The sequence below is a fragment of the Lepidochelys kempii genome, chromosome 9 (genome assembly GCF_965140285.1).
Source record: "Lepidochelys kempii isolate rLepKem1 chromosome 9, rLepKem1.hap1, whole genome shotgun sequence".
NCBI lineage: Eukaryota > Metazoa > Chordata > Testudines > Cheloniidae > Lepidochelys > Lepidochelys kempii.
This window is the reverse complement of record NC_136388.1, coordinates 48,707,878-48,733,555: the sequence shown is the minus strand read 5'-3', so window position 1 is coordinate 48,733,555 and position 25,678 is coordinate 48,707,878. Positions and strand designations below refer to the sequence as shown.

General features: G+C 40.9%; 1 protein-coding gene across 5 annotated transcripts in view; it reads right to left on the bottom strand.

Annotated features, from left to right (window-relative positions):
- PCCB (propionyl-CoA carboxylase subunit beta) overlaps positions 1 to 25,678 on the bottom strand; it is an 84,506-nt gene that overhangs the window by 35,517 nt on the left and 23,311 nt on the right. For 3 of the 5 annotated variants that reach the window (XR_012160826.2, XM_073360227.2, XM_073360226.2), the window contains exons 7-14: positions 22,461 to 22,569; positions 20,411 to 20,531; positions 17,142 to 17,223; positions 14,350 to 14,473; positions 8,356 to 8,463; positions 6,055 to 6,155; positions 1,510 to 1,608; positions 1,182 to 1,275 (exon numbers count right to left, since the gene is read on the bottom strand). Coding sequence is in view for 4 of the 5 variants with exons in the window: in XM_073360227.2 (XP_073216328.1) it covers positions 1,182 to 1,275; positions 1,510 to 1,608; positions 6,055 to 6,155; positions 8,356 to 8,463; positions 14,350 to 14,473; positions 17,142 to 17,223; positions 20,411 to 20,531; positions 22,461 to 22,569 (838 nt within the window). In the remaining variant the exon portion in view is untranslated. Of the gene's footprint in view, positions 1 to 1,181; positions 1,276 to 1,509; positions 1,609 to 6,054; positions 6,156 to 6,482; positions 6,662 to 8,355; positions 8,464 to 14,349; positions 14,474 to 17,141; positions 17,224 to 20,410; positions 20,532 to 22,460; positions 22,570 to 25,678 lie in introns of those variants that run through there. The other 2 variants (XM_073360228.2, XM_073360229.1) reach the window with 2 other exon arrangements.

Below are 25,678 nucleotides of genomic sequence, written 5' to 3'. Positions count from 1 at the left end.
ATGTATTAGAGAACTGCATGCAACTGCTAATTTGTAACTTAACTCACAAGAGAAGCATTTGAATTAAACGGAAGTTAAAGTTGACAATGTGTTTCAATAACTTAAAAAGCCTTGCATAAACTTTATCATCAAATAAGTAAACAACAGAAAGCCAAGAAATTTAGACTTACAGTGGGGCTCAATTCAAGAATAACTGTAAATTTCATTGGAAAGTTCTATATGTATAGTCCCTTGCAGTTCAAATCAAGTCAGTTCAGTTTACAAATGACAAGATGTATTCTCTGTCAATTCTGCGAATTCAACCTGGCATCTGATAGTGAAATTCTGTTTTTTTTCTGGCTCAAGCCCCAACAATAAACACTGCAGTGAAAACATTTAACACTTCTGTTGATAATCCACTAGCCAGAAAACAATCCATCTTGTTGTGCATGCTACCACACTGTGCTACTGATGGGACTAAAAAGTGGTACAAATGAATATACTGATCAGTAGAGTAAACAGATGTAACTAAAACATACGGGGAACTGATCGTCCGATTGAGAAAGACACATTTCTACACACACATTTTTCAGAGTAAAAATGCACTTTAAGGTTCAACTTATAAGAAATAAACTTTTAAATATATGGAAATACAGAATTAAATCCACTAACAACAAAAACCAAGTGCCTACCACCTGGGGGCAGTAGTGTATGTTGGGGAACTGAAGCTGAGCCAGAAGTCTGGTCCCTTCTAAAGTTGACCAGCACACCTCATTAAACTCCACCCAAACTGTCAGAGTGCTCTGAAGTACTATGGAAGTTGTCCAAGTTTTGAAATGCCTCTCAATTTAGAACATTTTTAATATGCTTATCAGCACCTTAGACATGGCCCTGTGCCCTACATCTCACCAGTGCCTCAAAGAAATTGTATTAGAAGCCCTTCAGATGTGTTGTTTTGTAGCTGGAATTTGGAAAATAAAATAATAATAATAAAAAATAAGAGTGTTTGAATAATTTCCAAATTATGATTAGTACCACTTTCATTCCTAAATCCCTTGTCTTTAAAATGCCCTGCGTGATTAACCTAATATTTGATCAAAGTATTAGCCAGTGACCACAGACCACACAAGTGAAATTTGACTTTCAAAGGACTTTAAGCAAGGAATTTAAGAAAGGAACTCGAAGACCAAAGTCCCAGGTACCTCTGACAGCCGCAGGGAAGGGATTTGCAAACTTATTCACATATTCTGCTTCTGCATCTGTCTCTTTTCCTCTGAAAATGATCCGGACCGCACCCTAGAAAGACATACAAACATGCCCTGAAACTGGACTGAAATAATTAATCCATTGTGAAAAAAAGCTCTTTTATTTAAGGCACAGAATTTAAAGCACTACAGTAAAAGCTGTGCTATAAACGTGTAAAATACTTCAGAGAAAATCAGTTGTATTAATCTCAGCAAGCCTCCTCAGTGATTTTCAGAGATGGCTATGGCTGCTGGAAGTCAGAAGTGAAACACAGCCTGCATTTACCTTTGCACCCATTACTGCAACCTCTGCTGTAGGCCATGCGTAATTAACATCTCCTCGTAAATGCTTCGAACTCATCACATCATATGCACCCCCATAAGCCTGGAAGAGACAGGAAGTCATTGATATCAGACAAGTGCACAACAGCAACAAACGAAATCCCTTCTGCAATTATTGCCCATTCCAGAGACAAGGACGCACTGAAGAGAGCCCAAGTTGGTCCATTTCGAGAGCAACTGCTCAGCATTGGCATAACTTTGCTCCAAAATTCACAGAAAGTCTGTGTCAAGGTTGACCTTTATTTAACAAAAGCACTAAAGTGAGACAACAGAGGTGTCTAAACCTAATGACATGAAAGTAGTGCTTTTCACATCTGCTTTTATAAAACGTGTCCATCACAAGGGCCTCCTCCTTCCTTATCATGAAAGGGTTAATGTATTGAAAGTACAGTAGTGCCATAATACACGCCTGCTGGTCTCGACTCAGAAAGACCTTTTGAAAATGACAAACAAGTTGCCGTTGCAGGTTGGGAACGGTACTTATGAGCAAAACTGTACCAGATTGAAAAAGGAAAACTGAACCTGTTTAGAATTCAGTTGATACTAACCTCAACTTTATGGTTCTACCAAATAGCCAATTAGTGCAGAATCAAGACCTCCAATTTTAGCATCTTTATTATTATATTGCTGGTGTCAGCAGTGTAATCAATGCTGAATATAAAAAAGAGAAATCAAAAGCTATCTTAAGAGTTCAGAAATTTACATGAAAATAATATGTTGCCAAGCCACGAAACAGTGAATTTGCAGCAACTAAGGAGAACATAAGAATGGCCTCAGTGGATCAGAGCAATGGTCCATATTGCCTAGTATCCTGTCTTCCGACAGTGGCCAATGCCAGGTGCTTCAGAGAGAATGAACAGAACAGGCAATCATCGAGTGGATCCATCCTCTCATCCACTCCCAGCTTCCGGCAAACAGAAACTAGGGACACGCAGAGCATGGGGATGCATCCTTGATCATCTTGGCTAATAGCCTTTGATGGACCTATCCTCCATGAACTTATCTCAGTCTTTTTTGAACCCAGTTATACTTCTGGCCTTCACAACATCCCCTAGCAATGTTTCATAAGTTGATTGTGCACTATGTGAAGAAGTACTTCCTTTTGTTTGTTTTAAACCTGCTGCCTATTAATTTCATAGGGTGACCCCTGTTTCTTGTGTTATGTGAAGAGGTAAACAACACTTCTGTATTCACTTTCTCCACACCATTCAAGATAGACATTTATCATATCACCCCTTAGTCATTTCAGCTTGGAAAAGGAGAAGTCCAAGTCTTTTTAATCTCCCCTCATATGGAAGCTGTTCCATACCCTTAATCATTTTTGTTGCCCTGGGTGCCTTTTCCATTTCTAATATATCTTTGATAAGATGGGCAACCAGAACTGCATGCAGTATTCAAGGTGTGGGTGTGCCATGGATTTATATAGTGGCATTATGATCTTTTCTGTCTCATTATCTATCCCTTTCCTAGTGGTTCCTAACATTCTGTTAGCTTTTTTTGACTGGTGCTGCACATTGAGAGGATGTTTCCAGAGTACTGTCCACAATGACTGTAAAATTTTTCTTGAATGGTAACAGCTAATTTAGACCCCATCATTTTATATGTATAGTTGGGATTATGTTTTCCAATGTGCATTACTTTGCATTTATCAACATTGAATTTCATCTGCCATTTTGTTGTCCAGTCACCAAGTCTTCTGAGATCCTTTGTAACTCTTCGCACTCTGCTTTGGACTTAGCTGTCTTGAGTAATTTTGCATCTGCAAATTTTGCCTCCTCACTGTTTACCCCTTTTTTCAGATAATTTATTAATATGTTGAACAGCACTGGTCCCAGTACAGATCCTTGGGGGATACCACAATTCACTTCTCCACTCTGAAAACTGAGCATTTATTTTTGTCTTTTGCTTCATGTTTTTTAATCCAGTTACTGATCCAGGAGAGGACCTTCCCTCTTATCCTATGACTATTTACTTTGCTTAAGAACTCTGATGAGGGACGTTGTCAAAGGCCTTCTGAAAATCCAAGAACACTATATCTACTGGATCACCCTGCTCCACATGTTTGTTGACCCCCTCAAAGAATTCTAATAGAGTGATGAAGCATGATTTCCCTTTACAAAGCCGTGGTGACCCTTCTCCAACACATGATGTTCATCTATGTGTCTGATAATTCTGTTCTTTACTATAGTTTTGACCAATTTGCATCGTATTGAAGTTAGGCTTACTGTCCTGCAATTGCCAAGATCACCTCTGGAGCCTTTTAAAAAAAATCGGTGACACGTTAGCTATCCCTACTGTCATCTCGTACAGAAGCTGATTTAAATGATAGGTTATGAACTACACTTAGTAATTCTGCAATTTCACATTTGAGTTCCTTCAGAACTCTTGAAGGAATACTATGTGGTCCTGGTGACTTATTGCTGCTTAATTTATCAATTTGTTCCAAAACCTCTTCTATTGACACCTCAATCTGGGAAAGCTCCTGAGATTCGTCATCTAAAAAGAATGGCTCAAATGCGGGAATCTCCCTCAGAGCCTATGCAGTGAAGACTGATGTAAAGAATTTATTTAGCTTCTCCACAATGGCCTTATCTTCCTTGAGTGCTCCTTTAGCACCTCGATTGTCCAGTGGCCCCAGTGCTTATTTGGCAGGCTTACTGGTTCTGAGATACTTAAAAATTTTTTTGCAATCCTTCTTTGCAATCCTTTTTGGCGATCCTTCTGGCTTAGTCAGTAGCTGTCCTTATAGAATACACTTTTTCTCCCCATGTTTTCAAAGTTGCTTTTTTTCCTCCTGCAGACTCACTCTCACAGGCCTCTTGAGATCTAAATCACTCAGCTCTACTCTTATGATTCAGAATTGTGACAGGAACAAAGAGAAGCCAGTTGGATGCAGAATCTGCACAGTGTTGCAAAGACATGATCTGAGAACACAATCATCGTCTTAAGTTTTTCTTCATCTGTCCTCTTGGAAGAACCTTCCTTCACATGACAGCAGAACAGTACTTCCACGGACTCTTGATATTCCCCGATCCAATTATTCAGATTTTTTATTGGGTGCTGGACCCAAAGATGCCTCAGTGTTGCAATGCAGTTTCCACAAGGTGAGCAGCTAAAGCCATCTCTGCTAGTCCTTATTCTAAAAGCAAATGTTGCACAGGCAAAAGAGGCTTACAGGGATACCCCTGACACAAACAGTGCTGGCAAGTGAGAAGGAAGGCGTTTTTACTTCACAAGGCCCACAACCTGAAGACTGGGCATTTCACTTTGTCAGCCGTTACAAACAATAGGGAAACCAGCCAACCAAACTTCATTCATTCATTCCTACTACTAATGTTGAATTACAATAAACACACACTAAGTTTCAGTTCAAGTAGACGTGCACAAGAGAAAGGGAAAGAGGAATGGTTAGGGTCCCAAGACCACTCGTGATGGCACAAACTGAGGGAACAGTCATGATTTATAACACTGGGCCCTATATGCACACCCTCTCATGGTTACACAGCTCTGAACATTCTGGGACCCTTGAGTCAGGCATGCATCCCCCAAAACGAGGACCTGAAGGGGCTCAAGGAGCAGGTTCTTAGCGATATGGACAGAGAAGAAAAAGGGAGAGATTAGACAGGAAGAAACAGTAGCAAGGTTTGGTGAATGTATTATGCTACAAGGAGGAGTCAAAATGACACCAGGGTGGCAAGGTTAGGAGAAAGTGAGGATTCTGGAGTTTTTGACAACAATAGAGAAAGCAGGGAGAAGGGTAGAAAGATAAGAAGTTCAGTTTTGGCATGTTGAGTTGGAAGAGTGTCTTATAAACAGTTCAAAAGGTGAGGCTGAACAGAGAAGGAAGAGCGAGATGATGGTAGCTGAACCTTTGAGAGCAGCTAAGGTATGTAGAGTTTGCATTTACAAGGCACTGATCAGTACGGAGTCTAACAAAGAACAGATAGCTAGGAACAGAAGGGTGAAGGGAAGGGTACTGAGCACAGAGCTTTGAGGGACAATGAAAAAGCATAAGATAGAGAAGCAGCCATGTAAGGAGAGGTTAACAGAGGAGCAGAGAAGGAAGGAAGGAGAATACAGACTCACTGCAGCTCCAGGAGGTGAGGCAATAGGACTCAATTGTCTAAAGTGACAAAAAGTTCAGAGACTATGTCTGGATCTGGCCAGAGTTAGGTCATTTGTGCTCTCACTGACAGAAGTTCAGTGACATGGAGGGATCAGACACTTGTCTACAAGAGAGCCAAGCGAGGAAATGAAGGTGAGAGCAGACAGAATATTGAAGGAGCTTAGTGGCAAAGGGCATGGAGGAGTTGTAGCAACATTCTGACAGGTGAGTAGACACATAAGCTGCTTGAAAGTTGAAAGAAAGAAGCCTTATGAGAGAGGAAGCAAGAGACAACAGGACTCCAGAAGGAAGTTGCCTCTGAATAACATTACTTCTAGCAGAACAGGAGGTCTTCGAGAACACCAAGAAATAATGCCACCTTACCTTTCTGGTGATGATAGTAATTTTTGGGACAGTTGCTTCTGCAAAGGCAAACAGTAGTTTTGCACCATGACGTATGATTCCTCCATACTCCTGAGCTGTGCCTAAAAATTATGAGAACCAAAAAACCTTTTCAGGAAAGTTACCCAAAACACATCACTTCACCTGGACAGCTGTCTCCAGATGCTGCCAGCAGGTCAGCTATCACTGATCAAAGCCACACACCACCAGTAGTGTTTACTGTACAATAGTGTTCTCCACATCTCCATGCTGGACAATAGGGTAAAGAAAACTCATATGGAGAACTCCAGTGAACATATACCACAGGTGAACAGCAGCTATATGGCATCACGATACCATAAAAATATTGTTAATAGGTTCCCATTTGGTGGCAAATTTTGGTTCAGCTGAGAATAGTACAAGACCCCAACCTATTTATCAGAGAAAAATTCCTCCTTATCCGTTCATTTCACTTTTCTGGAAACGTAGTACTCTGACATGGAGAAGGGTGTGTTTTTCCACTTCAGACTCAAGGACAGTTCAAAGCCATCATTCAGGGTCAGCAGCAGGAAAAGACACTCCCTCGTAGAACTCGCAAGAGCTGTGAATCCTACACAAGAGAATAATTACAAACACAAATAGCAAATACAATCTCAGGCCATACTGGAAAACAAATACTGGGCTCCCATGGGCATACTGCAATTAATTTGGGTAAAAAAACTTCAGGGAGACACAGCAGCTCTCCTGAGTTACTGTGAAAAGGAATGATAGATAAAAATCCTAACTACACTTCTCCCAACATAAAGCAGTCATAAGGGGAGGATTTGCTGACATGTCCTTTCTTAGAAGTGAAATTAGCAGGCAGGCAAAGAGTTTTCCTCCATCACTCTGAGGTCCTGGGCTCCCCTGAAGGTTGAGGAATCAATCCCCTGGTTCTAATGATGGAAATATAGCTGCAAGAGACACCATCCTGAACTTCTGAGACTTGGCAAAGTTGTTTAGGAAGCTTAGATCTAAAATCAGTCTCCACCCTGCATTCTTTTTTGGGACCAGAAAATAGTTGGAATAAAATCTTTTCCCTCTGTGCTTAATAGGAAATAGTTCCACAGCTCCCATTCACAGAAGTGAGTTGACTTCTTGCTTTAACAGGTGCTCGTGAGAGGGGTCCCTGAAGAGAAACAGGATGGGAGGTGGGTATACTGGAGGAAGGTAAAATGGATAGCGTACCCAGATCTTATAATCTCCAGCACCCATTTGTCCAATGTGATTCTCTCCCATGTGAGAAGACAGCAGGAGAGAGAGTTTCTGAAGGGTGGAAGGTGGGAAAAATAGTGTATATACAGCTCAGTTTAGTGGGACAGTTCTGGGCCCTCAACTAGCCCATTGAAACTGATGCTTGGATGAGGATGATGGTTCAGTAGTGGGAGCAGGTGGTCTCTTCCTCTGGAATTTCGACTTTTTCCTGGGTGATTTAAACAGTCTCTGGGAGCCGGAGAATGAAGCGGGGCAGGATCTTTGAGCCATATGGAATCTACTAAACCTTCATTTGTTTATAGGTGTGTAAGTCCCAAGAGATCTCAGAGTGACTCTGGAATTCTTAAAGGTATGCAACGAATCATCAGAGGACCCTGTGAACAGCTACCCCTCAGTGGGAGAAAAGGGGTTGAAAGCAGCCCTAGGAAGGCTGTGCCAGAGGCAGCCCATTAGAAAGGGGCTGAGAGGAGTAGCCAGTCATGGCCAGGCAGGCTCATATAAGAAGGGCTGCAGTGCAGAGCAGAGTTCAGTAGCTGAATGAAGCTCCAGGGGAGAAGACCAGGCTCCTAGCAGGAGGAAGGAGCGCCAGCACCTGGGACAGAACAATGCTGCAAGCAGCGAGCGGGGGAGCTAGAGAGAGGTCCTGGCTGGCTGCTAGGGCCTGCAGGCTGAGGCCCTGACGTAAGGGCAGAAGAGGATGCTGGAGCCACATGGCAAGCAGCCCTGGGACAATGGACAGGTCCCACTTCATGACCATGCTTGTCTCGGTACCGATAACTTCTTACTACCAACTAACTAACTAGAAGTGCAAATAACTTCTGCTCTAGCTGCGATGGGGTGCTTGCAAGGAAGCAGCCAGTCTTTGGCTGAGCCCTGCATGATGGCTTTGCAACTGCTCTGGCACCTGCAGGGGATGAACACACCCTGCCTGATAATAGAAGAAACAAATAAAATTTTTCGATAAAGAAACAAAGAGAAATGGTATTAAATATTCTAGCTCAACTGCCCTCCCACCCCAATCATAGGGAGTTACAAATATGGAGGGCCTACCTGGCAGAAATCCAGGAACATCCACAAAAGTGATCAGAGGAATGTTGAAAGCATCACAGAATCGAACAAAACGGGCTCCCTTCACAGAAGAATTTATGTCTAAACACCCTAGTGTTCAAAAACAGAGAGGACGACATATTTTATGGGGCTTTTACACTGTTCTAATAAATTCTAACCTTCTGACAGTGCATTCAGGGTACTATCAGGATCTCACTCTATAGTTTGGCTGTATTATCTTGTATTTCATCCAAATTATTCCTGTTTCTGTATTTCTCGTTGAGAAGGACTATTGTTTGTCTGGTTCATGATGTTTCCCCCCTCACTTCACTTCAAGGTCATGGATAAAAAAATGTAAAACACCTTAAAACACCTAACTCTAACTGAAAGTTAGAGAGACCTAGGTGCTTTTAATATTATGGGATATTCTCCCATAATAATATAACATGCTACAGGGTTGTACTACTTTAACACTAAGAATGTGACATGTATTCTATCGGTATTCATTTCATATTATTTCTTTGCATTGCACCCACACAGAGAGGCCTCAATCAGATTGTGACTGTGTTGTGGTAAGTGCTGTACAATACTATGAGAGAGAGTTCCTGCCCCAAAGAACTTACAATCCAAACAGTACCATTTAAAAGTATTTTTGTATCCCTTTTTCTCTTCATTGCCATAAACCTTAGATAACTTCATCATTAACCATTATACGTATCTCTCCACATCCAGCGTAAAACCACAAATGTACACTTACACATAGAGCAACACCAGCATTTTCAGTTCATACAGTCAGAATGTAAGGCCACAAGGGACCACTAGATCATTTAGTCTGGCCTTTTGTATGTCACAGGCCACCACCACTACCCAGGACCCACACACTAACTCAACAACTGAAATAATACCAAACTAGAAGATCCACATGAAGAGAACACGAGGGAGTGAGATGCACTAGTGCTTGAGGCCCCTGCAATTGCAGGGAAATAATTAAGTGAGGTATCTGCAGTGTTCTAGCTGTGTGAGTCCCAGGATATTAGCGACACCAAGTGGGTGAGGTAATATTTTATTGTTGCTGAGCTAGACAAGTACTTGTCTTCAGGCCTGGGAATGGCACTCGGTGTCACAGCTAAATACAAGATCAAACTGATAATTTAGCATAAGTAGTTAGATACAGTCTAAGGGACCATTCCAGGTGAAGTGGTCCATTAATTATATCCAGATAATTCTGGCAAGTGCCCCATGCTCACACGCTACAGAGGAAGGTGAAACTCCCCCAAGGTCACTGCCAATCTGACCTGGAGGAAAATTCCTTCCCAACCCCACATATGGCAATCAGTTAAATCCTGGGCACGTGAGCAAGAACCAGTCAAGCCAAGCACCCAAGAGAGAGAATGCTAGGTACCACCTGAGAGCCCTAGCCCACCCCATGCAGAGTCCCATCTCCAATCATGGTCATCCCTGATGCTTCACAGAAAGGAGATAAAAAATCTCCCAGAATACAGTGGGCGAGGGGGGAGAAGATCCCTTCCTGACCTCTGCATGTGGCCAGCTGAAACCCTTAAGCTTGAACTTTAGGAACATAAGATATAAACCAGAAATGAGCCCTACAACTGTTGAGCCTTAACCTCCACCTCACACATAACTCTGTCATACAACTGTACTCAAAATTTTGTCCAGATCTCTCTCAAAACTAATTGTTTGTCTGCACAACTCCTATTAAGAGGCTGTTCCAGAACCTCACCCCTCTGAGGGCTAGAAACCTTCTTCTAATTTCCAGCCTGAATTTGTTCTGGCCAGTTTATATCCATTTGTTCTTGTGCCAACACTGTCCTTTAGCTTAAACAGCTTTTCACCCTCCCTGGTATTTACCCCTCTAATGTATTTATTGCTACACTAAACAAGTCAAGATCTTCCAGTCTCCTCTAATAAGACAGACTCTCCATTACCCTGATCATCCTAGTAAGTCTTCTCTGCACCTGTTCCATTTGAAATTAAACTTTCTTGAATATGGGTGACCAGAACGGTACACTGTATTCCAGATGAGGTCTTATCAGTGTCTTGTACAAAGGTATTAATAAGTCTCTCTCTCTCTACTGGAAATGCCTCATCTGATACATCCTAAGAGGCACATTTGCCTTTTTACAGCCTCATATTGGTGCTCCTAGTTACCCTATGATTGATTCTCACACCCAGGTCTCGCTCATCCTCTGTCACTTCCAGCTGATGTAGCACAAATTCTTATTATTGGACCCTAAGTGCATGACCCTGCTCTTTGTACTATTTAATTTCATCCCATTTCTATCACTCCAGTCTTCAAGGTCATCCAGATCTTCCTGTATAATACTCTGATCCTCCTCTGCATTGACGATGCCTCCCAACTTTGTTTCATAACCCAATTTCATTAGTTGGTCTTGGTTTTTTGAACCAAGGTCTTTAATAAAAATATTGAATAAGATTGGTCTCAAGACCAATCCTTGAGGAACTCCACTAATAACTCCCCTCCAGCCCAATAGTTCACCTCTCAGCATAACCCATTGTCTTTTCCTTTTTAGCCAATTCCTTCTCCATCTTACAATGCTTTTACTGATCCCCATCTTCCCTAACTTAACTAATAATTTCCCCTGGGGTACCATGTCAAATGCTTTACTGAAGTCCAGGTATATTACATTTACTGCACTTCCTTTATCTAAAAAAAAAAAAAAATCAGTCAGTTTCTCAAAGAAGGAACTCAGGTTAGTCTAGCATGATTGACCTTTGGTGAAACCATGTCGTATTACATCCCTTTTACCATTTACCTCTATGATGTTATTTATTCCTTCCTTCACAATTTGCTCTAAAACCTTGCATACTACTGAGGTCAGACTAACAGGTCTGCAATTGCCCAGATCACTCTTCTTCTCTTTCTTAAATAGAGGTATGATGTTAGCTATTCTCCAGTCACATGGTTCTACCCCCAAATAATACATTTATTAAAAATCCTTGCTACTGGACTAACAATCTCATGTGCCAGTTCTTTCAGTATTCTAAAATGGAAGTTATTTAGTCCCCACCTCAATTTGATTGCATTAAGCTCTAAATTTTTCTTCCACCTCAGATGTGGTCATTTTCATTTCTAGATGCTCATTTCCATCAGCCGTATTGCATCCATATACATATTCCACATTATCATCATTATTGAAAACTGAGGCAAAGTATTCATTTTAGTTTTTAGTTTTATCCCCTTCCCGTTCACACTACATAGCAGCCCAACCTCATCCTTCTTTATTCTGTTTATTTATATAACTAAAAAATATATTATTTATTTTAATTTCCTTGGCAACAGCTAATGCAGCTTGACTTTAGAAAATGTAGGAATAAAGTGAGAATTGCTAACCTCCATGATGTTTGCTAATCAACCCCCCTGTGCATTCCCTATTGGCTCTCTGCCTACTTCTAATAACCTTTTTGAGGTGGTTATTCATCCAGCTGGGCGTGGAGCCTTTCCCTTCAAGTTTTTCCCCCTTTCTTGGGATGAAAATTTCTGATAGTTTTTGTATAATTGATTTGAAGAAATTCCAAGTCCTTGAGCTCTTCAGTCCAGCGGACTTCGTTAACTAATTCCCTTAATCTCTGAAAGTCTGCCCTTTTGAAATTAAAAACCATAGTTGATGACCTTGTTTTAATTATCCTACCATTTAATTTAAATTCAATCAACCTGTGATCACTTGATCCAAGGTTCTTTCCTAAGACCAGCTCTGCTATTATGTCCTCGCTACTCACTAAAACACTCCAAGAAGTTTCTCTGTTTCCATGCCAAAAAACAAATAAAATTTATATATTTTATTATACTTAACTATACAAAACTGATACAGAACAGAGATAGCCTTGAGCTTTTAAACATCTTTGCCAAAATTAAAACTATTGAATCAAAAGCAAAACAGCAGTCAAACCTGCTAATTTTCTCAGGTAACAGTATGATAGCAATTTAACTTAGCAAATGTTTGTATTTGATCAAGTTGTTCTTCAGAAAAAGAACCACCATGGGTAGTCATACGACCATCTAATTGTCTCAGAAATGTAATTTACCACATAGAGACAACTTCATTTAATACAGGGAACAAAACTCCCTTCAAAGTAACTTAAGAATTCCCATACCAGCTCAGACCAAGGGTCTATCTAATCCAGTAACAGTAACCTATGGCTAGTACTAGAGAGATGTCAGAGAAATATGCAAGGGAAATAAGGGCTAATCCCCATCAGTTAGTTACAGATTAAAGTATGCCCTGAAACCCAAGAGTTTATAGCCTTTCAACATTTTTTCATCTTTTAAAAAGAATCCTTACTATGGTAACTTCAGATGTGATTATTATCAAACAAAATGTCTAAAGTCTGTTAAGCTCTTGACCTCAATTAATTGTACATAGATATAATGGCAATAAGCTCCACAGGCTAGTTGTGTGTTATGTAAAAGAGCACTACATTTATCAGATTTCAGTTTTCTAGCTATTGATTTCACTGAAAGCTTCCATTTTTGTTTACTGTGAGAAAAGAGGACTAGAAGCATCTGAACTGCCCTCTCCATACTGTTTACCTGATATAACTTTATCATGTCCCTCAGATTCGTCATCTTGCTAAACGAAATGGTTCTAATCTTTTCATTTTTCAGATGGCAGTTTTTCTATGTCCCTAGTCATTCTCGCTGGCTGCCTGTGAATCCTCTCTCTTTCAGCTGTGTCTAGGGTTGCCAACTGTCTAATCACGCACCCAAAGACCCATGCCCTACCCCTTCCCAAGGCCAGGCCGCTGTCCTGCTCCTTCACCGAGGCCCCTCCCCCCACTCACTCCATCCTCCCTGCCTCCTTTGCTCGCTCTTCCCCACCCTCACTCATTTTCACCAGGCTGGTGATACAGGGCAGGGCGCTGGAGTCCAGGAGTGGGTGCGGGCTCTGGGAGGGAAATTGGGTGCAGGATGGGGTGCAAGGTGCGTGCTTTGGGCTGGGGTGTAGGATGGGGTGTGGGTTCTGGGAGGGAACCCTCCCCCAGGGCTGCAGGGACATGCCGATTGCTTCTGGGAGTGGCGTGGAACCAAGGCAGGTAGGGAGCCTACCTTAGCTCTGCTGCACCACCGGACTTTTAGTGCCCAAAATCTCCCGGTTTGGCTGAGGTAGCCTCCAGGAGATAAAGCGTTATTCCAGGAGACTCCCGGCGAAAGCAGGAGGGTTGGCAACCCTAGCTGTGTCTGTTTGGCTAAGAAGCCCAAACACTATATTCCATGTGATGAGGTACCACTGATTTATGGTATGGATTTAGAATTCTTTCAGTAGTATCTTCTCATTTATTATGCATCCTTAGCTGCACATTGAGCAGAGGTTTTCACTGAGCTGATCAGAAAGATACTAGTTGTCTTTTCTGAGTGGTAGCAGTTGAGAATAGTTTTTATTCCAGACAATATAAATCATTTTACACTGGTCAACATGGAATTTTATCTGTCATCATGCTATGCTGCCCGTCTAACTAGGTTTGCTTAGTCCCACTGAAGTTTTTCATTGGTTTCTCTAATCTTGACACAAAATTATTCAGGCTCATAATCTGGAAATTTTGCCACTGTTTATCCTGCTTCTCCAGATCATTAATGTGTGACACAAAATGCTAGTCCTACCACAAAACCTATTCTACTATTAAACTTTTAGGGGAAAATGAATCATAGACCCAACTTTTAGACACTCAAAGTACACCTAAAAGAAAAGGAGTATCTGTGGCACCTTAGAGACTAACCAATTTATTTGAGCATAAGCTATCGTGAGCTACAGCTCACTTCATCGGATGCATCTTTTCGATTGCTCCTTTTCTTTTTGCGAATACAGACTAACATGGCTGTTACTCTGAAAGTACACCTGGTTACTATGGTGACATATGTCCTCACAATGTGCATAATAAACAAAACACAATTAGCAGGCAGCTTACAAACACCCTTTTGTTAGAAATATATATTCCCAGCACCAGGCACCTAGTTCCTACCTGATGCCACTTTGGGTTGATTACCCAGTATTCCAACAGTTCTTCCATTCATCCTTGCAAATCCAACAATGATGTTCCTGGCATAGGAGGGCATGATTTCAAAGAATTCCCTCTCGTCAACAATCTGCAAGAATGAGATTTGGACAAATCCTCAGGGGTAGATGCTGGGAGCTACAACAATCTCAATGTTACAGAGAGAGAAAAAAAACTGTTTGGGAATTAGAAGGTTTTAAAAATAAATCTCTCTTCTTTACAAATGCATATGTCAATATGTTTTTGATGCTGCATTTACTTTTGAATATATTCTATCAGGGTGCTCCTTCAGCATGACACCAAAGCAAACCTTTCAAAGGATTCCGCTGTAATAAGGGCACTTTTCTAATTTGCAACACATTAATACTTAACTCAGGTGAATTCAAAGCATTTTGCTTCATCTGTGACGATCAGTGCATCATGCTCTTCCCTGACAAGCAATCTGTGTAATTCCATCAAAGTAATTGGGGTTGCACAGGATGTAAGAGGCTCATAACAGAGCAGAACTGGGACTTGATTTTATTTGCACAGAAGCAGCACATACTATGTCAACGGCATCTATCTAACTGAGACAGTAAGAGAAACAAGACAGGGCTGTCTCCCTGAAAAGCAATTCTCAGGCATGCTCTGCTTTTACCACCTACAGGGACAGGCAAGGAAGGTTCTTCAAACCTCCCTCATAGCCCAATTACTTTCTGTGCCCCACCGCCGTAGTGATACCTATATGATGGGTTCCTAATACTTTATCATGACCCCCTGTTTTCAGTTGCTCACAATAACTTTGCCTACCAATCATTCAGGCTGCAGTTTTCCATGCTTGATCTCTGCCTCAGAATGTTTTGTTAAGTTTGAGTAAAAACAGTTCAGCTATTTCTGAGTACATGGTAAAGGACAGACAGCTGTAATAATGCAAAAATATGTAACCATATTTTAAACAGCTCTGTGCTTCAGGGTGGGATTTTCAGCAGCACCTGGCCTAGGAGCACAAGTCCTATTGAAAATTAGTTGGGCTTTTCTCTCTAACTCACATAGGCACTTGTGAAAATCCCATCCTCTCTTTTGGAGCAGGTGCTTGAATTTTGGAAGGAGGATAAGTCCTTTGCTTACCCCCATGACAATTCACCCCTAGTGGCCAAGCTTTTAGCTCTAGCAGCAGAATGTGATGAGGTTTGTGCCTTAATATTCAGAACATTCCACCCACACTGAACATGCTCCCAGACCCCACTGAGCCTCTGGCACCATTCTGAAGCAGCTCCCCACAGCTGAACTGCCAGATAAAAATGCATCCTGTTACTCAAGCTTTCCCCCATCAGAATACCATTTGATTAGAGGAAAATGCTGGAAGCCATTAGACCAGTGGTTCTCAAACTTTTGTACTGGTGACCCCTTTTACATAGCAAGCCTCTGAGTGTGACACCCCCCCCCCAAAAAAAATTAAAAACACGTTTTTATATATTTAACTCCATTATAAATGCTGGAGGCAAAGACGAGTTTGGGGTGGAGGCTGACAGCTCGTGACCCCCCACGTAATAACCTCGTGACCTCCTGAGCGGTCCGGACCTCCAGTTTGAGAACCCCTGAATTAGAACATGATTTCTGCGGTTTCATCTTTTCCACAGACCAATATTAATAAGTCCATGCACATACACTCTACTTTAGCAGGCAGGCAAATATCAGCCTCACCCCCTATTTTACAGGCTCATTAGAGACTGGACAAAGTCACTTCTGTCAAACCTGAGACTATACCCTACTATGGAAGAGCCAATTCACACCTCTTTTTCTACACTGCCTCTCGGAAAATCTGAAAATCTATGTGCCAAGGCACGCTGCCAATACAGTTGACCTATTCTTGTAAATGAAACCCACTGCTTCAGTGTGTTGCCCCTTGTGGCTGGTCCACAGAGGATAACAGCATACTACAGCAAACATTTAACTCAAGTGGTAGACCTCTGTGCCAGGAATCTGGAGGTGCAAAATTCAAACCCTGATGATGACCTGCAGGGGAGATTGTAACAATCGCTTGATATTTATTTTTTTGTTAAAAAACATGAAAAATATATTAAGAACATTAAGACTGCAAAATAAAGCACTAAAAAAGTTACAAAACTCCAGTATGAATATTGCTCAAGTAACCTTAATGCTACATCTGCATTATATCACATCACATACTATTTTTTTCCACAGGACACCTGTGCCTCATTCCATGCAACTTTCATTCTGGTATTTCCAAACTTCTGAGTGCTTGACTTTGTAAACTTAATAAAATTCTTTTAATTCAAATTTCTACGAATAGATTGGAATCACCAAATAAAGTTTGTTTCCCTTTAAATTAAGGAAAACAGTAAAACACACTGCATTATTTAAACACTTAAGAGAAATAAAAAGATAAGTGCAGTAAGGTGTACAATTTTCCAGTTTTTTATCTGGGGACTGTCAACCACTTTTTAAGAAAAGAAACCTGAACAATACTGTCTTCCTTCTATGTGATGGATGAACATTTGAAAGAGGAAAATGAGTCCTAAAGACAAATCCCAAATCTAAAATTCCTTTCATACATTAGATTCCTTATTTTTGCAATTTTTGTTACCTCTGGGTTTATGATCAATGCATGGAGAAAGAATTATCTGAATGGCTATTGTGAAGACAGAGTTAACTGTAAGTAGGTCTCCTGTGGCATTCTGTTAGTTTGCTTCCAGCATTTTGAGCCATTTAATAATTTGTCACATAAATACTTTTTTTCTTTAGAACAGAAGGCTTACCGAATGTACAATGTCGACCATATCATAGGCTTTAGTAGACTCCATTGGGACAACTGTGTCCAGCTCAGGAACCAAGCGGTTACTTCAGATAAAATGCAAAGTAATTAAAAATGACATGAGTATTCACAAAATGAGATTAATTTCCATACAGAAGACATACACCTGTAACTCCTCCCATTGGGGTCTGCTTGGCAAGACTCTATCTGTATGCTGGCATCTTCAGCCAAGCCTTCCAAACACAGAGAAAAAAAATTCCTTAGTTTTAACCTGGCTACTTGTGCATTAAGAAGTAGAACAGCGGAGGGGGGGCTTCTTGCAGGACTACAGGATGTGTACATCTTCCGTCTGCTGCGGGCTCTGCTGGTCACAGTAACACAGGAGCCAGCTGCTACCAAGAGACAGGAGGGTGTGGGGAGACTGAAAATAGTTTGGTTTTGGAAGTATTAAGTGGGAAGGAGCAGCAGCAGGAGAACATGTTTTAAGGGAAAGGGGAGAAGTCTTCTCATTTTTGTCTCCCCAATCATTGAGCTGGACACAGTTGGAGGGTGAGAGGGGGAAGGGAGAGAATCACCGGTGAGGAAAAAGTTGCCTGTAACCATACAAAGCTCCAGTCAACCTGTCTAAATTAAAATAAATAACATTACTCCTCTTTATATCAGCCCTAAAGCAGTAATGCAAATCCATGGGCTGACGATGTTCCTGTCTGAGTTATGCAAGGGGGTGGGGGGAAGGGACTACTCTCCTTTGCTTTCTCCACTGGCCGCAAAGTCTTTTGCTCAAGGGAGAATACATTTATTAATGGAATAAAACTGGCAGGAATACACAGTAAAATAGTTTGTCATGTAGCTGTTATATTTTACCCAAATGTTTCCCTAAAATGATTATCTAAAGAAATCCTTAATTTGAAGAAAGCAACTGGTTTTAATTAAATCATGCTAAAACGAAAATAAGATATACATTTAACAGACTCAGAGACATCAATTGTCCAGAAAATGTTTGGGTATAAATGGGTAAAAAATTCTGCAAGATACTTAGAATCCAATCTCAAGTAACTTAGAGGATCTGTACAATGGAAACATCAAACCATCACTCCAGGAAATACACAGAGCTCTGGAGTGCTGGAGGAATACCACAGTCTCTTGGTGAGAGAGAATAGCCATCAATAAAACGAACTTTTAGCCCAGGATACTGGTCTTGTTTCAAAGCCTTCTTCAAATCATAAAACTCCAGCAGTTATCCGGACTTCGCTGTTAGAATTATACAAGTAAGAGAAGGCTGAGAATGGGTGCAGCTTTCTACTGACCCACTACGCAGAATGGACCAGCTGCTCCAAATGTAATATGGTACTATCAAACCAGCCAACTGTAGGCAGTTGTTGGTTGAGGCACTCTAATCCAGGCAAATACTAGTTTTTATTGACCAAGAAAATTGCAGTAACATTTCTAGGTTATCAAGGATTAATAAAATTACACCTCCAGAAATCTGTAGGCACCCTTTAGCAAGGGCCTCTGTAATGGGGGTCTACAAACCTCATACTGAGCATAGACAGAGTGGGAGGACAGTTCCTCCTGTTTACAAGCAAGCAGCTTGATCACATCCCCCATGCAGCTGCCAGAACTGCCAATCATGGAGGCAGGCACCCACAGCTGCAACCAACAGAGTAAACAAGACCTGCTATAAAGGGGAGAGTGTAAGAGAAGGAAAGGGAGGCAGAAAGGCCAAGGATAACAAAGAAAACAGCCCCGCACCAAGAAAACAGCCAGGAGAGTAAGGGAGACTGCCAGCCCTCCAATTGGAGGGCTGATAGACTTAATTAGGTTGAGGGTCCAGTTAGGGACCGGACTGAGGATAAACTAAGGAAGTTCAGTGAGGAGTGGCTGAGAGTCCTCGAAAGACCGCACCAGGAGGCAGTGACAGCCTCCCTTTAGTTTTTGCCTATAGTCCTGACTTTAACACAAACAATGAACTAGAGTTATTCAGAGTGGAAGAGAAATGGAATATTCATGGCTGACTGATTGTTTACTAAAGAGAGAATCTTCTAACTCCTTTAGAAAACAACACCAATTTTTATTGGCCTGCTTTCCCATGAGATGAGTACTTTCAATTTAGGTATTATGGCCCTGATCAAAGCTAGTCAATTGGAGCTTTGTCACTGACTTCAATGAGGATAGAATAAAACCCTATATTTCTCAGCTCTGTAAATAAACTCTTTTATAGAGGAAACTAATTTTAATAGCATTTACTGACAATTTTCCTTGCAAGAAAATATCCGTATATATAACAGGACAAGGATTTAGGCAGACATATTACCTCAGAGAAATGGGCTTAGATTTGGGGGAAAAAGACCAGCGATCTTGATTCATAGCACTATATGAGAAAATTAATTTAAGATATTGGCGTACCCACTGAATAGCAAATATTAAAAAATATGGATGGCAAGAAATGTTGAAGAAATTTCTGGTAAAAAAGGTTATTTTATATGTTGTACATGTCAAATTATTAGAGCACTGAGATGCAGTTCATAACCTCATATTACAAACTATTGAACATTTATTACACAGAGATCATGTGGTAATCCTTCTGAGGCTTGCTAGTGGAAATGGATCCCAGTCTAGGAAATAGAGAATTAAGCTCTCATCTGTTAGTAGCTGCAAGATTATTGGTAGCCTCTCACAGAAAAAAATAAATTGCCCAATATTAGAGTAATTGTTTAAAAAAAACAAAATCCACATGGGATTCTACTGATATGGAAAATTTACTCATCGAGTTCATACATGGCAAAAGACTACAAACAACATGTGACAAACTTCTCAGAATATTAATCAGTATAATAGACTCTCTTGGTTTGTTAATATCAGAAAAGGCAGAAGTGTCCTCCTGTTTAAGAAAATACATCATCCTGGAAATACTGTTTCTGGATAAAAAGGTTTGTCCTATAACTTATTCCTGCCTCACAGGAACACAGGATGAATCTGTAAACAGTGACTGATCAGTTCATTTTTGTAATGGTTAATACTGTATTTCTGGTAGCTAAGGGACAATGATTTATAAAACTGCTAAACAAAGTATACATATAAAACTTCCTAAACAAAGAGCTAACAAAACATGTTCGCACATACATGTTGGAAGAGGGAATTAATCGGTGAAGAAGGCCAAAATCAGAAGTCCAGCTGCAAGATGCTCATTTCCTTGTATTCACACTGCCAGAAAAACACATGACATTAAACTGACATCAAGTCTGAGAGATCATGTGCAAGCCCCTCACTTACCTAGGATCATGGCATTTGCGAACTGGGGCTGGATCACGGTTACTGAGAGGTAGGTAATTAAAGAACTCCCTGAGATTGAGCAAAGCATCTACATCATTCTCAAAGGCTCTGTGTGCGACCCCTGGAGAAAAAAGCCAAAATAATACTACTTCACAAGGCCTCCATTTAGATTTTCTAACACACGTCAATAAAGTCATCAACCATATCAACATTTTTGAAGCCAGCAGAGACATCAAGTTTTCAACTCCAGTAAGGCTGAAGTGTCTGAGAAGCATCTAAGCATGTCAATCTTCCTCCTTGACAGCTCTGGATAGCTCTCCTTATCTTTGTATTTTAAAAAATAGCTTTACTACTTTTTGAAGCCCATTGTGGTTAGACGCCAGGATGTTGTATTAGACCCAAATGAAGGTTACTCACCTGTAATCAGAGTTCTTTGAGATGGACTCTGCACGTACACTCATGCTAGGCTTTGACCAGTACAGCCTGAATGGTAGAACTCTTGCCAGCAGTTACTCGTGCGCTTTCCTCGGCCCTCCTCATAGTGAATACAGAACATTGCATAGCAAGGATATAAAAGGGGCATGAGTGCTCCATCCCCCGCAGTTCCTTCTCCTCTTTAATCCTAGGTTCTTTGGTAAGCATGACTGTGAGGAAGTGGGGAAAGGTAGTAGGGGAAGTGTGACTATGTAGAGTTCATCTTGAACTCCAGTTACAGGTATGTAATCTTCATTTCGTCTTCAAGTGTCCTATGAATATTCCTACTCATGGGAAAGACTACTGAGGTGTGGAAAAAGTTGTCCATTCCCAGACACCAATTGATACTGCTCCTCACGCTTCGTTGGTGTATTTAATGCCTAGATACTACAGCGATGGATGCAGTAGAAATGGTAAATGTCTGCAGTGATACCCATAGGCAACCCTATATACCCCTTTCCTCACATTCCATGCATACCACATATACCCTCTTTCCTATGCTTAACGTTCCCCTTCCTCTGCAATGGACAGCCTACTCTGATCTGAGCCTTATAAAGTCTACAAGGCCATGAGGCCTGTCTGGGCCCCATTCAGGGATGCAGAGTGTTCACATAGACTTACTTTTAGTAAGTAAATGATTGACCAAACCAACTCCACTAAATTAGCTAAAGGCACCAGTCCTCCCAGAGGCCAACAGAATAAGACAGTTTTGGAGCTATGCCAAGTCTTTTCTGCGATATGAGCCAGAAAAAGGCTTCTGAGACTTGACAATTTCTAAGAATGGATAATTTTATTAAAATATTAATAACCACACCTCCAAAAATTACTTTGTCCAACATCCCCTTAGCTTCCCTTAAAATACCTAACTCTAGCATCATCTCACACAGACATGTTCACATGGGTTTACTTCAGTTTTCTCAAAGATAGAAAGGGGGACAAAATTAAGCTTAAAATGAAGAACTAGCTTCAACTGTAACTATGGCAACATTTCTTTTTTGTTTCAGCATTCTTTCTTTAAACAAAAAATTAGACTTTCACAGCCATAAAACTCCTGCTAGCCAGATTTTGTTTAGTCTCTCTCTCTCTCTCTCTCTTTTTTTTTTTTAAAAGTCATCTCCAAGTCAAGATGTCGCATAGGTAACTTTGTTCCAAAAGAGCAAGAGAAGCATTAGAAGGGAATGAAAAGAAATGCTGGAAAGGGATGGCAAATTCAGCCACAGGTTTGCTACCATAATGCAGTAAAACACTCTATAGTCTTGAGTTAAAATGACTTAAAAGGCTTGAAAATATATATAAACTCCCCCTCATGTGTGAAAGCATCATATTATTCTTGCTTAAAACCTTCAATGCACTTCTAGTAGTTGTTATTCCATGGATATACTACAAAGTGCAAAAATAATTACTGTTATTCAGTGCCCAAAATCCAGTGCCCCAAACCCAATAACCTTTAGTGAAGAATTTCACATGGGGGCTCCTAGTGAGAAAAAGTAGTTCTAACATCTATGCTGAAACTGCTGATTCATTCAGTTTGGAAAACTGGATCATACGCTAACGAAGTAAAATCATCAGCTCTCACCTGATACTGCAGTGTGTGTCTTTGCTCCCCCAAGCTGTTCCTGGGTAACATCTTCATTGGTAACCGACTTGACTACATCAGGGCCAGTGATGAACAGATAGGATGTGTCCTGAAAAAGGAGACTGTGAAGTGTGAGTTCCAAGCTGCAACAGCACTTCACTGATAGAAAAATATAGGTGATTTTCTTCCTCTCTCATACTTTCCCTAAAGGGATATGAAAAAAGGTGAAACAGAGAAGAAATTTCTTCAAGGTCCCGTTTTTTTAGAGTCAAGATTAATTAAACAACATATTTAGTTGAAAATCCCCAGAAAATGTAACCATTTCCCACAGATTGTGTGTTGTTAATTTGGATAGAGTACTCTGCATTTTTCTCTAAAGACAGAGAATGAAGCCTGAGACTGAATTCCTGACTTTAAGTGAAAAACAAAACCCATCCCTAATCCAAAGGCACTCCAGTGCCTCTACAGTTTTGGCATTTTCCCACATCTTTTATTCTTGATGTATTTACCTGTCTGCACAGTTTCTTTCTCAGCTCATGCAGAAAAATAATTTTGGGACAAAAGTTCATTCTGGTTTACACACAATTGCATCAACAGTGCAATTATTTTATGTCCCAAACTAAGCTAAATAAAGTCTCGTCAGTACTAGACTAGGAGATTTTGGAAGAGTAAAATACCTACTTTTTCTGTGAAAGCCACACAAAAGTTTCAGCTAGAAAAACTGCCTAATTCTGTACATGTGTATTGCCAGCTTCAATATGTCTCTTGTATAGTCAAATGCAGAAAGCACACCAACAGAAGAGACAGTACATTTTTTCTTTAATAGCTTTCAGTTACTATTGATCTTAGATGTAACCAACTCCTATAACAAGTGTCTGTCTGCAGCCCTTTACAGGGCCAAAATTCTGCTTCTGGAAATACAGAGGAAAGCTTGGGAGATCATCTCTCTCCTTCCCCACCTCCTCCAACCCAATCCCAGCAGACCCCACCCAAATAGCTGCCTCTTCCCTGGCCTTGCTTCAGTCAGTGAGTTGCCACCAGCCTGAGAAGATTCCATGTGTGTGCGACAGAGACACACACCGTGTGTGTGCGTGTGAGACAGAGACGAGCATTGTCCCTTTAAGTACGCTGCCCTTTTAAGTAGAACAGCAGCTTCCAGCACACTCCCTCCCTCCTGAGCCCTGTCATGTCCCTCCTCGCCTCTTCTGTGGAGGAAGGGGGGGGGGAGGGGGAGGGGGGCGGGAGAGGACACCCTGACATCAGCACAATTCTTCCCCCCTCCACAGAAAGCAGGAGGCTCCCAGGAGCAGCTCCAAGGCAGAGGGCAGGAGAAGCAGGGCAGCAGTGGGAGGGACACCTAGACACCTGAACTGCCCATCACAGGGAACTTAGGGGCGCTAATAGGGGGGCTGCTGGCCCACCCTGGTTCCAAGCCCCTATGAAGATGGGCTGCTCTTCCAGAGAATCCTGCAAGCAGTGGACAAAGCAGGAGGCCAAACAACATTATAAGGGAGCATTGTGCAACTTTAATGGAGCATGTTATCTAATAGGTCAGCAATGTAACAACAAAACAATGTTAATAGGGACGATATTAAGTGAGGAGTTACTGTATAGATGGAAACTGGAAAGTTTTTTAAAGTTCCTTCTGTTTTTTTTTTAAATGTAAAAATATTCAGAACTTGTTTCCCTTAGAAAAATTGGTACAACTGATTGAGTGGGGAAATGATTGTTATTTAGATTGTTTAAACCTCTGAATTACATAGCTATTTTAGGGGAAAAAACTTTCTTTGTTAAAGATTCAGCATCCCAACCCCTTTATTTAAGGGCTGCGAAAGCTCTCAATCTACATCCAACAGACCCAAGGAAGACAGTATATTTCCAATGCAAAAAAATAAGCATAAAACTGCTTTTTGGGGAAAATATTCAAGTGTTCTTTATTTAAAATATGGCATAACGCCATTGCTAGCAGCTCTTATATGAAGTTTCTGTAGGGGATTCTAGTTCCTAAGATGTTCCAAAGATGAAAGCACATCCATGATTCTAAATCTAGATGAGATTGCTCCATGTTATCAACAGATGCTGTATTCCCACTGCAGTGCTCTTTCAGGGTGCCCAAGACTGTGAGTAACTTTGGTGCCCGCCCTGCCTCCAGTGTGAGACTTGATGGTGCTTAACTGGGTGTCAGCTGCCTGACAACAACAGCCTGCTAGCTACCCAAGCAATGTCCTGAGGGCAATGCTAGACCTCACTTTTCTTTGCAGGTTAGCAGTAGGTGCATCCCACTCCCTGAGCTCCTTTGAAGCATTCCCCTGTGATATCCAGCCCATCAGTGCCTACTCACAGAAATACCAAGTTTGCTATTCACAAGGGGACAGTGTACACACCAGCTTGTTTGATTTACTGACAATAGTTCCCATATAACATCACAGCACTGAGATAGATTTACAGGGAAAACAAACACAAGTTTGTCACAAAAGGCTAAGATTTATGAGATCGTAAGGATACTGGAAGCAGAAGGATGACATATAAAACAAAATCAATATATGCTTTCTAGAGACTAAACTTTAACATGCTAACCATCTGTCCAAAAGCAGTCTCATCTTGACTAATGATGAACCAAAGAAGGGTAATGTAATTAATGCAAATCATCTGCGCTTATGGGAAACAGATCCTGTCAAAGTAACTTGATTTTTTTTTGATGAGTTTACATGTTTGGTTGATAAAGATAACAGCATTGATGTAATATACTTAGCTTTCTGCAAGGCATTTGACTAGGTACAGCATGACATTTGGATTAATGAACATGTTACACATTAAAATGATTATAAACTGACTAACTGATAGGTCTCAACATTTAATTACAAATGGGGAATTGTCATCAAGAAGGTATGTTTTCAGTGGGATCCCACAAGGATTGGTCCTTGGCACTACACTATTTAACATTTTAAATCAATGAACTGGAGGAAAATATCATTCACTGATAAAGTTTACAGATGAGACAGAAATTGGGGGAGCGGTAAATAATGAAGAAGACAGGTCACTGACAGAGTTTGATCCGGATTTTAACAGCTAAATGTAAATGTATAGTAGAACCTCAGAGTTATGAACACGTCGGGAATGGAGGTTGTTCGTAACTCTGCAATGTTCATAACTCTGAACAAAATGTTATGGTTATTCTTTCAAAAGTTTACAGCTGAACATTGACTTAATATAGCACT